Source organism: Pygocentrus nattereri, chromosome 13, assembly GCF_015220715.1.
Source record: "Pygocentrus nattereri isolate fPygNat1 chromosome 13, fPygNat1.pri, whole genome shotgun sequence".
NCBI classification, from domain to species: Eukaryota; Metazoa; Chordata; class Actinopteri; order Characiformes; family Serrasalmidae; genus Pygocentrus; species Pygocentrus nattereri.
In genome coordinates this window covers 20,572,928-20,586,429 of record NC_051223.1, presented here as the reverse complement: position 1 = coordinate 20,586,429, position 13,502 = coordinate 20,572,928, and the positions used below count along the sequence as shown (strand labels likewise).

General features: G+C 37.2%; 1 protein-coding gene across 2 annotated transcripts in view; it reads right to left on the bottom strand.

The window, feature by feature from the left end:
- Window positions 1–8,870: 8,870 nt before the first annotated feature.
- gabrz (gamma-aminobutyric acid type A receptor subunit zeta) overlaps window positions 8,871–13,502 on the bottom strand; it is a 39,263-nt gene continuing 34,631 nt past the window's right edge. For both annotated transcript variants that reach the window (XM_017695957.2, XM_017695956.2), the window contains exons 9-10: window positions 12,921–13,114; window positions 8,871–11,938 (exon numbers count right to left, since the gene is read on the bottom strand). In XM_017695957.2, coding sequence (XP_017551446.1) covers window positions 11,597–11,938; window positions 12,921–13,114 — 536 coding nt within the window. In that variant the 3' untranslated portion in view covers window positions 8,871–11,596. The remainder of the gene's footprint in view (window positions 11,939–12,920; window positions 13,115–13,502) is intronic.

The following is a 13,502-nucleotide window of genomic DNA, read 5'->3' as shown; positions in this document are numbered from 1 at the left end:
TACCGGTCTACTGGGATTTGCCAAACCCAGACTTGCCCATCAGTCTGTCAGATAGAGAAGTGTGATTCATCACTCCACAGAATGCATTTCCACTGCTCCAGAGCCCAGCACAAAGTCCAGTACAACACTTTTGTATCTATAGTGTATGAGGTATTTTTGTGCCTTGGCTATAGCCTCATTTGGTAATCAAAATCTGTAAGTAAACAATAGTTCAAAATGTCCTGATATACTGTATAATTCTGTTTATATTGTATGTCATAGTGTAAGAAACCATTTAGCCAGCTAGTTTGTCTTTGCAAATAATGTATTTGCTGGTTCCAGTGACAACGTGTGATGTTACGTTTGAACTTATCTTTGATCATAACCACCTCCAGTAAATTATTATGGACGATTTCATAGCTATATGTGTGTGGGGATGTGTTCACATGGCTATGTGCATGGGGATATGTCTTTATTGATACACTGCAATACAGACAAAGCAATACAATACACTACTTTACAAACTGCTGGATGTAATAGCTTTCCAAAACTACTGTTTTTTTTAGATTAGTCTTAAAGCATATATTAAAGGACTGGGTGGCAATAACACTGTAAAATGTTTTTCAATTCTGTAAAATCTGCATCAATCTATTATATTTGTAATTTTGAAATATTTGAAACCAAAGCACCATTTGCAACTGTTTGCACTAGTGAAATGTTGCATTTAAATAACTTACACAACAGAAAGATGGTATACACATATATGCACAAGTACATATACATAAAACTTAACAGTGGCTTACAGTCATTTTGTTCTACGTCTCTTATGTCTTTACTTATATGTATTTCTTTTTTGCACCTTTTGTCTTGTCCTCCAGTTTATTGGTTATGTCATTATTTAATGGTTATTGCTGCCTTACACACAGAGAGCTGTATTTCAAAAGGCAATACAAACATCTAAGTATTTTTCTTTTGTCTGAGTCTACAGTATGTTCTCCTCTACTTCCCCTCGGCTGCTACCCCTGAAATAAGCTATTTTGGTTAGTCTGACTTCATCCTTTGCCTCATGTGGAGTGTCTCACTGTGTTAGATTTCCTGCTGATGAGCATCCTGGCCCATCCAGGCTCTGTCCCCCCTCTGCTTGTGTTTGGGATATTCCTGCGCACTCTGGGTGGAGTTGCTCAGGTTGGGCGAAATGGGTTTGTGAAGGAAAGACGCTCAATGTTTGAGGCTGTGAGCTCTTCACATATACACTTCCTGCATGACCTCCTGCCTGAGTTGTGGGGGGTGGTGAGTGTGTGTGTGTGTGTGTGTGTGTGTGTGTATGCTTGTTTTCTTGTATTTTAAGGACATAAATGTTTTGACTAGGCCAGGAAACCAAAGGAAAAGGGCATTAATGATATCAAGACTAATAAATGTTTTAAAGTGCTTTTTACAAAAGACCCGCTTTTGTTTTGTTGGGCCAGACAAGGCAAAACCATTTCATTCAGTTACTATAGTTAAGATTAGTTCACATTAAAGTTGTATACATATATAAAACAAGTAATTCCAATGACAAATTCAGAGTCAACAGTCCGTAAAACTTTGCTCCACATCTCAGATGTCCAGTTTAGGTGTTCTACTGGAAGTTTTAAACATTTTTTTGTCTATATTCTTTTCTCTGTGTTTTCTCAATACTTACATATAATGTATGAATAATACATATATGGCCTGACATTGTATAAAAACACAAGTGTGTATCTCTCTGTGTGTTAATTGTGTATATGTGCTTGGACAGCTGGGCATAGAGATGAGCTGCCCTAGATTTATAGCATGCCAAACAACGCCACTCCCTGTGTGTGTGTGAGCAGTGTGCTCTGAACCATACACTCCCTCAGAACTTCTACACATCCTTCATCTCACTCACATCTCTCTCTCTCTCTCTCTCTCTCTCTTTCTCTCTCTCTCCACCCCCCTCGCTCTTCACTGCCTTTATCACCACCATCTCTCTCTGTTTTAGTCATGTGAATGCATTGTATTTGAGGCAGCTATGGCAAGGTTATATGATTTGCTTTATGTTTGAAAGCGCTGAAGTAAGACATTTACCGTTGCCATTTTCTGCACTCAGAAAAAAGGCTTTCATGATGTATGGCTCGCAGAGAGAATGTGAAGAATAGCTATTCTTTTTTTTGGTCTCATGAAAGGCAGGAGATGAATATTCATGAGGACCCTTAGGGGTGGATCGCTGCCTCACTGCTGCGTGTCTGAAAACTAAAAATAAAAGCTGAAAAAAAAAAGGCAAAAATGTGGTGGGACTCAGTTCTACACCCCACATGAACTCTCTGCCAGCCACAGCAGAGTCTGAACACACACTGACATGTGGAATCATGTCCCACATGCCCACTCTTCCACATCTGCACCTGAGCATCAGAGAAGCAATACAAATCATCCAGCCAGCTGATCTGAATACACCAGCTCCATTAGACTGCCTTTTTAATGTCACCTGCATTGCATGAAATTATGATACCCTGTGTAATATTGAGCAGTATCAGGTGATAGTGAGTATTATTGGTAGATATTATTTGATAACAATGTCAGGCTTAATTATGCATCAATTTAGTGAAATTGGAAGAGAACTTGTCCAAATTAGCAATTCAGCTGTTCTAGTGTTAAAACACCCATATTGTGGGAAACTAAAGTTTCCTTGCTTTTTGTTATTTTCTACTATCTAAACACTGTCAAGGTTTCAAAACTTTCTGTTTTTTCCATATTTCATACAAACTATACATGGCCTGCTTTTTGAATATGATACAATACAGGACAGCCAATCAGAACAGCGATGATTTACATATATCAGTCTTAAAGGCACAGTAAAGCAGGCAGTATCCTTCAAATGATGAAAAAAGTAAATGCAATCAAATCATTGTTGCAAGTGTACTAGAACTAGCATATGTCTTTATGACAGTCAACTTCTCGCAGTGATGCAGTGCGTCAAAAGCATTACCTCTTGCAAAGAAAAAAACAGTAGCGTTTTAGTTTATTTTGCTTACTTTATCAATTGCACTCTAGATGTTAAAAAAGCCTGGTTAAAGGAATGTGCGGTTTTAGAGCACCAAAAGTTTAACAAGTTGTCCTCCAATGTTTATTTTCATGAGAACCGTCTAGCCCAATGAGACTACTATGTGGTGAATAGACCAGTCGCACTTAGGGGGAGTTCTCTGAACAAATGACACCATAATTAGGACCGATTGGAGAAGGTCTCAGTATAATCTCAGAGTGGTTGCTGTGGTATCCCGGCTATGGGGTTACTAGGTGATTGCTATGGTGTCCCAGGTAGGAGCTAGGGGGGTACTAGGTGGTTTCTGGTGGTTGTTATGCTACCCCACAAAGTTGATAGGGTGTTACTAATGATTTACATAATTTTAATGTAGGCTGAAGCTTGGTGTCCCCATTCATTCCCATGGGAAAAATATGATTTAGCAATTAATGTATGAAAAAACAGTCAAATTGCTGCATACAAGCACTCCATTACTGATCATACCAAACTTAATATAATATAAATATAAATCATAACCATAACCATAGTGTTGCAACATGCTCATGTGTGAAATTGCTACTCACCGCTGCCTTTGAGGTAGAATGAATGCAATTGTTTACCAGCCATGAGAGAGAGAGATATACTCTAAGGTCTGTCAAAAATACTGTAGAGGTCCACGTATACTTTGATGTGTTCATAATTCATGTCATGCTGAAAGCATATTATTACTATTAGTTTTAGTACTTATTTGTCATGAAAACATTGGATATAAGCTGGTGCCATGAAATGTTCATGTACTTCCATAATATGCTTATAATTTAAGCTGTTGTGATGTGGGTGTGGATAGCTTGACCACAGCAAGGTTTGATGGCTGCACTGCACCATCATTGCTAGAGGTACGTCTTCAGTTCCAACCTGGAAATGCAGTGTTAGCGAAGAAACTGCTGTCACTCGTGTTTAATAGCTATCATTCTTACTAGTCTACTGAGATTACTTTGCTAGCTAACAAGCAAGCAGTCAAAGAAGATGCTGCTTTAGAAGCTCGCTAGTTTTCCAGGCAGCTTTCTGAGAAACCAACAACATGTAAAAACAATTTCCTGAAAAACAAACAATACCCGAGACTCAATTCCATATCTTTTAATGCACTGCACCCACATTAGCAGCACTGAGCAACAGTGAGTTTCTAAAGATAAGTCCCACCTATTGGTGATTTTAATTGGTTGCTCTCTGAACCAGTTATGTTTGTTCTGCCTCAAGGGTAGCGCTGCCGTCAGAACTGGTTAGAGTAGTGATTTTGCACATGAGCTTGTAAAACGCAATCACAGACAGTGGGAGGACTCTGAACAAATGACACCATGATTAGAAGTTCTGTCTAGCAGTCAGCACAGAACTCAAATCACTGCGTTTTACTGGCCAAAAATATGCTTAGCTTCTAAGTGTCCTTTTTGTTTGAGGTATACTCAAAAAATAAATGGTTATAAGAACATATGTATTTCATTTATGCCACACATTTCCATTCAATTCAATTAAGAAAGATCAGAATACAAAGATTTTGTTGATGCAACAAACATCTCAGTGCCATTTATTTGCCTTTCATTGGCAAGGAATTTTCTCTCAATCAAAGTACAGTTTTCAATCACTGAAATGTGGTTTCATAAATGTTTGTCCATTTTACATAAATTAGTTGCTTAGATACGACACAATACATTTATTTATTGCCCACATATTTTCAGGTTGTAAGTCAAACAACCCTGTTGGGTTTTTGTGTATAATGATTGCTTAACAACCTAGATCAAGAGAGGTTAGAAAATGAATGATGATTGTCCTTGGAACCACAAAACTGCCAAAAAGGGAAGCCCTTTAATTTGTGACCTGCATTGTGTGGGCAAAAAAATCAGGATAAAGTTGTTTATAACTGTGTCAATAAGCTGTGCAGGCTAGCAAAATTGATGAAGTTCATTGCGACTGTTTGCCCTCTTTGCAGTTGAACGATTTCATCCCATGACGAAGATCATACATGCGTACAGCTACTAAATGTGAAAAGAGCAACAGACTGTTTCCCCATCAATCCACTCCCAGACATCGACTATTAAAGCGAAAGTTCATTGAGGCAAAATCAATAATATATCACTCTATATGTATAACCACAGCAACAAGAATGACCCCATCAATATTTCAGCTCTCTGATGTACTGTCCAAATATCAGACTCTCACATGCATGCATATGTGCACACAAGCAAACATCCCTGCATACACAACCACTTAACTTTCTCATACTAGTGCAGAAAAAGTGCTCTGTGCATCTGTAAGTAGACGGATGAAAAGAGAATGCAAAACGAGTTGTGCTTGAGGCGCTTTTGTTTAAATTCTGCAGCCCTTGTATGAGTGTGTGTGTGTGTGTGTGTGTGTGTGTGTGTGTGTGTGTGTGTGTGTGTGGTGTCTGAACATAGAAAAATGAAGTGCAGCTTTAACTCTCCTTGCAAAAGAAACATTGAGCGATCTGTGCGTCATGGCTCTTGAAACAACACTGTATGAATCATACGACCCCTCTGTCTCTCTGCTCATACAGTGCTGATACACACCTCTTTCCCACCATACCCTACCATTCAAAAGTTTGGAAACAGTATTTTCATGAATACAAAACCAACAGGTTGAAGATACAGTACTATGCAAGATCAGAGACCATCCTTTCATTTTCAGTCAAAACACACCTCCAAAGTTCAGTCTTAGAAGTTGGTTGCATTTTCCAGTTGTCACAATTCTGTGAGACTTTATTTTGATTGGTCCTTTTAGATAAATCAAACACTTAATGGACTCTCAGCAACATGTCACAACCATATGAGAGTTAGGACAAAGTTTTGTTGAGTTGAGGTTGAGATTAAGGTTAGGGTTAGGATTAGGGCCAGGTGAGAGGTTTGGGTTTTGGGTAAGGTTGGGTACGGTTAGGTTATGTGAAACGTTTTAACATATTAATGATACATCTACTTAATGTAAGTCATGTATCAACAGTAAATCCTCATGATTTTTACTTCAGTGTATTCAGATGAATCACTACTGCTAATTCACTGACACTGTTGACGTGTTACTGATGATCTAGTGAGATTGATTTATTTATTAATCATCTACAAAAGACCACTCCAAATAAAGTGCTACCCACAGAGGTGGAAAATTCAGGTGCAGTAAGCAAAAATCCATCCCAGGATTTTGTTCCAGCTGCCTGGTCAGCTCTGCTGGTGGTTTGATCTAACTAGGGAAGTGGTTCTTAATGTCAACACGTCTTTTCTGGCTAGTGTTGAGTTGTCTTCATAGTGAAATCATGGACAGTATCTGATGGTTTATCTGATGCTTGTTCAGAGTCAAGCTACAAGCTAATGCATGTGGACTATCTTCATGGCCATTTTAACTGAAACTTACAAATGAATGGTGGTCTCTGACTTTTGCACAGAACTGTAATTTATGTCATAAATAAACTGGATTTGTGAGTGTACAATTGAGTCAGTATATGCATAAGAGGCCTACTAAAGATTATAGGGGGTTCAGCTCCCACACTGAGAACAGGGTTTTATTAGAGCAGAGAAGGTGTTGTTTTGTGTCTCAGTGCGTTAATTTGCTGTTGCTGCTCCTCTCTAAGTTCCACTGCAGCAAGTAAACAAAGAAACACTACCTTGGCAACCTCTCCTACTGCTTCCTCAATGTACTTCTGATGAAGCAGCAGCCTGGGTGAATACAAACCTTACAATATTAACAGCCAAATTTACTACAATACATCCACACCAAACACAGAGAATGTCTTCAAAATACGGCTGGAGTTCTGTACTGAGGACAACAGGTTAGAAACCAGTTACAGTTCAGTCCTGAATGGAGAAATGAGCACTACTTTGAATAAAATGACCAAAAGGATATTTGTGGCTGGAGATGCATTCTGTTTTTATTTATTTATCGTCATTATATTTTTATGAACCATGGTTACTGTAGATGTAAGTCTGATCCAAGAGCACCACCATGTGGATGTAATTTAGTCAACCTAAAGAGGTCATCCGTTAAAGGAGAATTCCACTGATTTTTCAAATTTTCTACACAATTCAGTTAGTGAGATATAAGCATGTAAGTCATCCTGTTTTTGTTTTTTTTTTTTGTTTGTTTTGTTTTGTTTTTATGTGAAATGATGCAATATAAAGAAACTTATAAACTCCTATTTCTTTACAGTGGTGCTGATAGGAGCCAGGGGTTCTGATGTCTGGTTCCCATCACCACCACTGTGAAAAAATTCTGATTTGGTAAGTGTCTCTCAAATGAAGCATTTCACATTAATCAATCTGAATGACTGTGCTTATATATTAGCATTTAATGATGCAGAGATCATTTGAAAGATTTCCCCTTTAAGTGAGGGTGATTTGTCTCACCAGGTTACAGTGTGTATTGCACTTACTGTGCTTTAAAAATGGAAACAATGAAAAGTGGAAAAGAGAAGCAAGCAATGTTTGAATTTTCAGAAAAAAAAAGATTTTATTTCCCTGCAACATCAACTTTACATGCATAGTGGCACATGTGATATATTACAATGACTGTAAATTGGGGGAAAAACACAAGGGCTCAGGGTATATGGCTGTATTTTATTGTATTTCTTTATTTTACTTCATAAATTAATTAAGCTAAAAGTCACTGGTGACCATTTAGTGACAATCTTCTTTTTTGTTTCTATGAGAACTAGACTTTTATCTGGTTGCAAAAGGTGATGCATTAAGTGTGCTTGATCCAAATGTGTGCATTGTTTCCATTTGAAGAAAGGAATTACATGAATACAGCTATAGCTTAAAGTAAGTAACCTGAAAGACAACTTTTAATACATTTTATTCATGTGGAAATTAATGAATATGTTTTTCAATGCATCACTGTTTTTTTTCAGTAACCCAATGTGTATAATGTGTAAATCATTTGGAAAGCTTGCACTTTCAATGTTCAAGATTCAAGATTCAAGTTTTAATGTTGCAGAACACTGTAACTGTAGGAAATGCTGTATGGAACACCAGGTGAGTCAGGACTGGTTTGTCTGCACAACAGGATTTTAAATAAAAGAGCTGACAGTCATAGTAACTAATACGTATAGAAGTCACAAAATAGTGGCAAGTTCAAATGTTGTTAATTCTTCAAAACATCACCTTTTTTAAGATGGGGAAATGTTTATGTTTGATGAAATGGGGGAGTTTAGTAATGAGAACCAGCCATATTTAAAGCTCTAATTAACTAAATGAATATTTCTATAAAGATCATAGGAAACTCTTATTGTCCTACATATATTCAGCTTTGACATTTTTATAGCTGTGTGTGTCAGAACAAACACTAGACGTCAATAGTCACCCAAATTTTTTCCACAAATTTATCCCCAAGCTTCTCTCAAACGGCTCACACCGCATCCAGGTCTTCTTTAAAGTTGTGCAGACTTGTCGATGTGGTATAGAGCACAGTTTGACTCACTGTAAACTATAAAAATGAAAAACCCTTCACCATGTATCTAAACACAGCAGGCAGCCACTTTAGACAACAGGTAATCAAACATGTTTTGGCTGATGGACCACATTTAGTCTAAGAGGAAAACCATAAATTCAAGACTTTACTTGCTTTGTTTAGTATTGACAAATCAGAATAATATCTTTTGAGTTAATCTGTGGAGTCTAGATAATTTCCCATCCTCTCCCATTCGGGGGCAGCAGGAGATGGTAGCAGCTATAGACATAGAAAATTAAAAAATAAAAGTAAAAAATGAGCACATAAAAACGCATTTCAAGCAGTATAACATAGCTCTCACTGTAGCCTTCTATTTTATTGGTGCAATTGGTGCATCAGAATCGTCCATGCATGAAAAACATACTGTAGCTACATGTTTATTTCTTTATTTTTGCACTACACAACCTTCATGCATGACTACTGAAATATTTAACCTAAAAGTGACTGTAAAGTCCTTAATGAGAATCAGTATTTACTGAAAAAAAAACTGTTGAAACTGTTGCTAATAAATTCAATGCAGTAGGAAGACATAGGCTAGTATCTGTACAGTTAAAATTAAACACTAATATCCACCTGCAAGAAGTGTCACATTCACAGTTAAAGAAGGGCTTCCCTAGAGAGGTCCATGTACATTAAGAAAACATAAAGTCATCAAACTAGCATAACCCTGTAACCCTCTACAGAATGTACACAGTGCTGGAGAGGTGGTTAAAAAATAAATACTGTTAGTTATGTACACAAAATAAACACCATCATAGCAATATGTATGCAAATTATGCTAATATCAACAACAATTTTCCTCCTTCAACTGTACATATATTTGAAAGCTGCCAGCCAGAATATGTTAGTCTTTAAAATATTTTAATTCAATATTTAAGACGGCCTCATTAACTGTCATGCATAATTAAACAGCAGAGTTCAAGAAAAACACAGCAAGAGGACATTCTCCTCTCCTTAAATGAACACTCAGAGCTAGTGTAAAATCATCTGCTTTGTTTTCTTAAAGGCAGCAAACCACAAAACATGACATCAGGCTGCTCAACTGCTTAAATTACAACAGAAATCATCTGTATGATGCAACATGTTTAACTTGTGCTAGCATGCGCTGAGATATTTGTATTTATGAATACTGGAGACACATTAAATCTTTGGTCCTGCTTTTCATTATTACTACATCTGAGATCTGCTATACATGGTGAAAAACACTTTAGATGTTCATATTTGAATGGAAAAGCTGTTTTTCTATGACCTCTCCATTCTTCTACTTGCATTGTGTAACCTGTAATACATTAATTATACGCTTAGTGCTGGCAGGCAATTCAATTCAGACAAACAATCAAGCTATTTTTTTTTTCTGACCAAAATTTGTTGACATTTAACATGAAAAGAAATAAACTGACAAATTTCTCATGTTATATGTAGAAAATTTTAGACAAACAATATATCTTATTGCAATTTAGAGCTCAAGACTTTGATTAAAGTATATGTAAAGCTCTACTGGAAAACAAAGGCCACATATTTCCAGGATAAAAGTGTACCTCCAAGGCACACGCACACTCATCCGAATGTCCTCGCAGCCCTGAACAGTCCAAATTCACACACATCCGTCACAACAGAACGAGTAGAATACACACTACATGCATGAGTCACATGTAGCATCCACAGAAACACATGCTGAGATAAAATTGTACAAATAAACCCAAAAAGGCCAGGTTCTATTGAAGAATTAGCACATAGCTGCTGTCAGAAAAAAATGTAGTAACTACATTTTCTATCCTTTATTAAAACCCCAGCTACCCTTGACATTGTGTGAAGTTTTCTGGATGAATGGAACAAAATTACTAAGAGAAAAGTCTTGTCACATTAACTTGCATCGAAAGTTCCACCTTTTCACTATACAGGATTTATTTTGGCAACAAGATACCATGAATAAGTGTTGAATTTGTGCTACAAATGGACATAATGAAAACTTTTATTAGCTGTGGGGAAGGACCCATTGGCTTCTATACCTTCAAAAGAGGCCTAATGATTTCTTTCAAATTTCTATTTGTATTATTCTGTGATCAGTTCATTTACGAGAATCATTATGTTTGTTGTGTTTAAACTCTGTATGTATTGCAGTAAGACTTACAATAAAGACTTCAGAGTTCAACTTTTAAAATCCCCAATGGGTATTTTTCCCCCACGGTATCTAGATAGATAGAGTAAAGTGAGCTCTCCCATTGGTTAGGACTTCAGGAGCTGAACTGAAATCCTAACATGTTAGATTAACCATCAACATAATTAGAATGTGACAAAGAAATGACGCAATCATAACTTACAATGATTTACAATGAGTCGGACCAATTTAGTGAGAAACATCATTTTCAGTTTTCTGGAAGTCCTGGATATGTCACTGACTATGAGCAGCCTGACCAATGTATTTCGTTCAACTCTATACCAGAGCTCTTCACTAAAGGAGTGGCAGTAAAACAGCTACAAGGAAAAATTCATTTTAATGTCTTTTACAAGCCTGTTTAATCTAGAATGGTCAAAAAATGCTCAATTGCCGTTAGCTTAGCGCTAACATACTACTGCAATCCTAAATAGCAGAAATTAGCATTATCATAGGTTTTTTCCCTCGTTTTTGGCATTTATGGCCCAAACCGAAGCTCTAGCTTTAGCCACTGCTAATTCATAATGACTGAAACTTTAGAACACAGAACACATCATGAAGTTTAAGTGACTCATTACATTTTTTTGAACTTCAGAAATATTAACTACAGAAGTCACTTGAAACTATCTAGAGTTTACAGTAATCAAAAAGCTGCCAATTATGCACAAATTTAGATGAAAATTCATGCACAACAATTTGCATGAAGTCCTAATAAAGTGTTCCATAATTGTACAATAATTGTGCTTTATTACACTATTAATGCCATTATTGGTTATTTTCACATAACAGACAAATCAGGTCCTTTACTAAACAAAGAAGAATACCTGGATAAATCCTTGTAACAAAGTGTTACTAAACTGTCTTGTTCTGACAGCAACAATATGCATTCATCCCACTGGCCACAATCACACTCAAGCTACCTATACACACCCTTACACACATTAGAAATACAGGTAGTAGGTCCAGTAGAGCAGGTTAATGAAGATGAAGGACAGGGGGAACGTCAGACGTGAGTAGTTGTCGATGTAGTGCGGGTTTTCCACATGGCAGCAGTTCAGGAAGCACACAACACGCCGTGCCACTGACAAGGACTTGGCACAGCCACTCTGGGGTTGGGAGGAGGACGGCTTCTCCTCTTTATTGTCACTGGGCGAGGGGCTGCTGGTGCTGCCGGCGCGGGACAACATCTCCTCCCTCTTGCGTGCCCGCAGAGCCGCAGAGCTTCCAATGGAAGTCACGATCCCATTCATCTCATCTTCACGCTCCTGCATCTCCTGCCCATACTGATAACCACAAAGAGATATGAAAGAAGAGCTCAGTGGATACAGTAATATAGTGTGTTACAAACTCTTGTACACGGCCAATATTCTGCATTTCTCCTGTATTTGATTTCCCCTTGACATCCAGTTATAACATTTGTGTGGTTTCACATCATTGATGTTTACATGATGTATCTTTATGCTTTAGAATTATACACGCTGTTTTCATTACTGTGACTTCACAAAGACAGATATATGTAAACAACCTCTATTCTGATTGGTCTGACTCTGCATTGTGCCTCATTCAGAAGGTGCGAATGGTGGGCTTAACGAGTGGTCTTATGTCAATGTGTTCATGGTCAAATTTCCACGACCATGATGAATTCAAAATGAGTAGTTTTTGCATATATGGATTGCATGGACTATGAAATGACTTGTGTGTTTCTAAATGTTCATATTCACACACAGTCATCTGCAAAAGTTTAAGTACCCCTGGTTAAATGACTTGTTTTGTTAATTTTCTAAATTAAAATTGAACACATCCAACACTTCTTGTATGTGCACAATTAATACACATGCACAATTTCTATTTATTTGCTTACTAAAATTTGTTTAACATATTAGAAAAAAACATAGAATATGACACATGCCATAACTTTTGTTCAGGCAATTTTTCTTTGTAGAGTATGTGTACTTATTTTCACACAGAAAGTCAACAAAACAATCTTATTCCTGTTCATACATTTAGTTTTCAATGATGTCCCCATTAAAAAAAAATTTCATATCTAAGGTGGCTACAGTAGCACTTACATAGACAACTACTGTACACAATCCTCAGTAATGATGATGATGATGTTGATGATGATGATGGTAATAATGGCAATGAAACTGTGATCTAAAAAAGACATATTTTGTAATAATAACCATGAAGATGTTGTAATTTTCATGCCAAAAATAAATGCCAGAAATATAATAGTAATTGTCACTGATGAAGATAAAGCCTTACCATATATGCATTGGCAGCATTTGGCTGGTGCAAAGTACAGAAATGGGCAACAGCATACTCAATGAGGGCACCAAAGATGAAGCTGAAGCAGATGCCCAGGTACACATCAATCGCTTTGATAAAGCAGTTGGCGTTGGGAAGAGAAGTGCGTGCCCCCATCATTAAAGTAGTCATTGTTAGGACTGTCGTCACCCCTTCAGGAGAACAAACATGTTCAGAGTTAACTGTGAAAAAATGTATTGAGAGGGATGTAAGCATGATAGAATGAGAAAGTAATTCACGCAGCGATAAAGAAATGGAAATTGATGAAAGTTGTCTAAGTGTATTGCTCTGTACTGTGCCTCATTCAAAAGGCAGGGCTGAAATATACAGACAAAAAGTTAGGTTCAGACTGGAATCCTCAAATAAGTCAGAATAAATAAACAGGAGGAGCTTTCAGGCCTGCTTTGGATGGTGCGAACCTGTCAAACTTTTTCTTTAGTTTGGTTTTGACATGCGACTCCCCCCGAATTCAGGCAGCACCAAACAACTGAACTACAATAATTTAAAAGAGAATTCAGTGCCAGAGTGCATTTTTTCTAC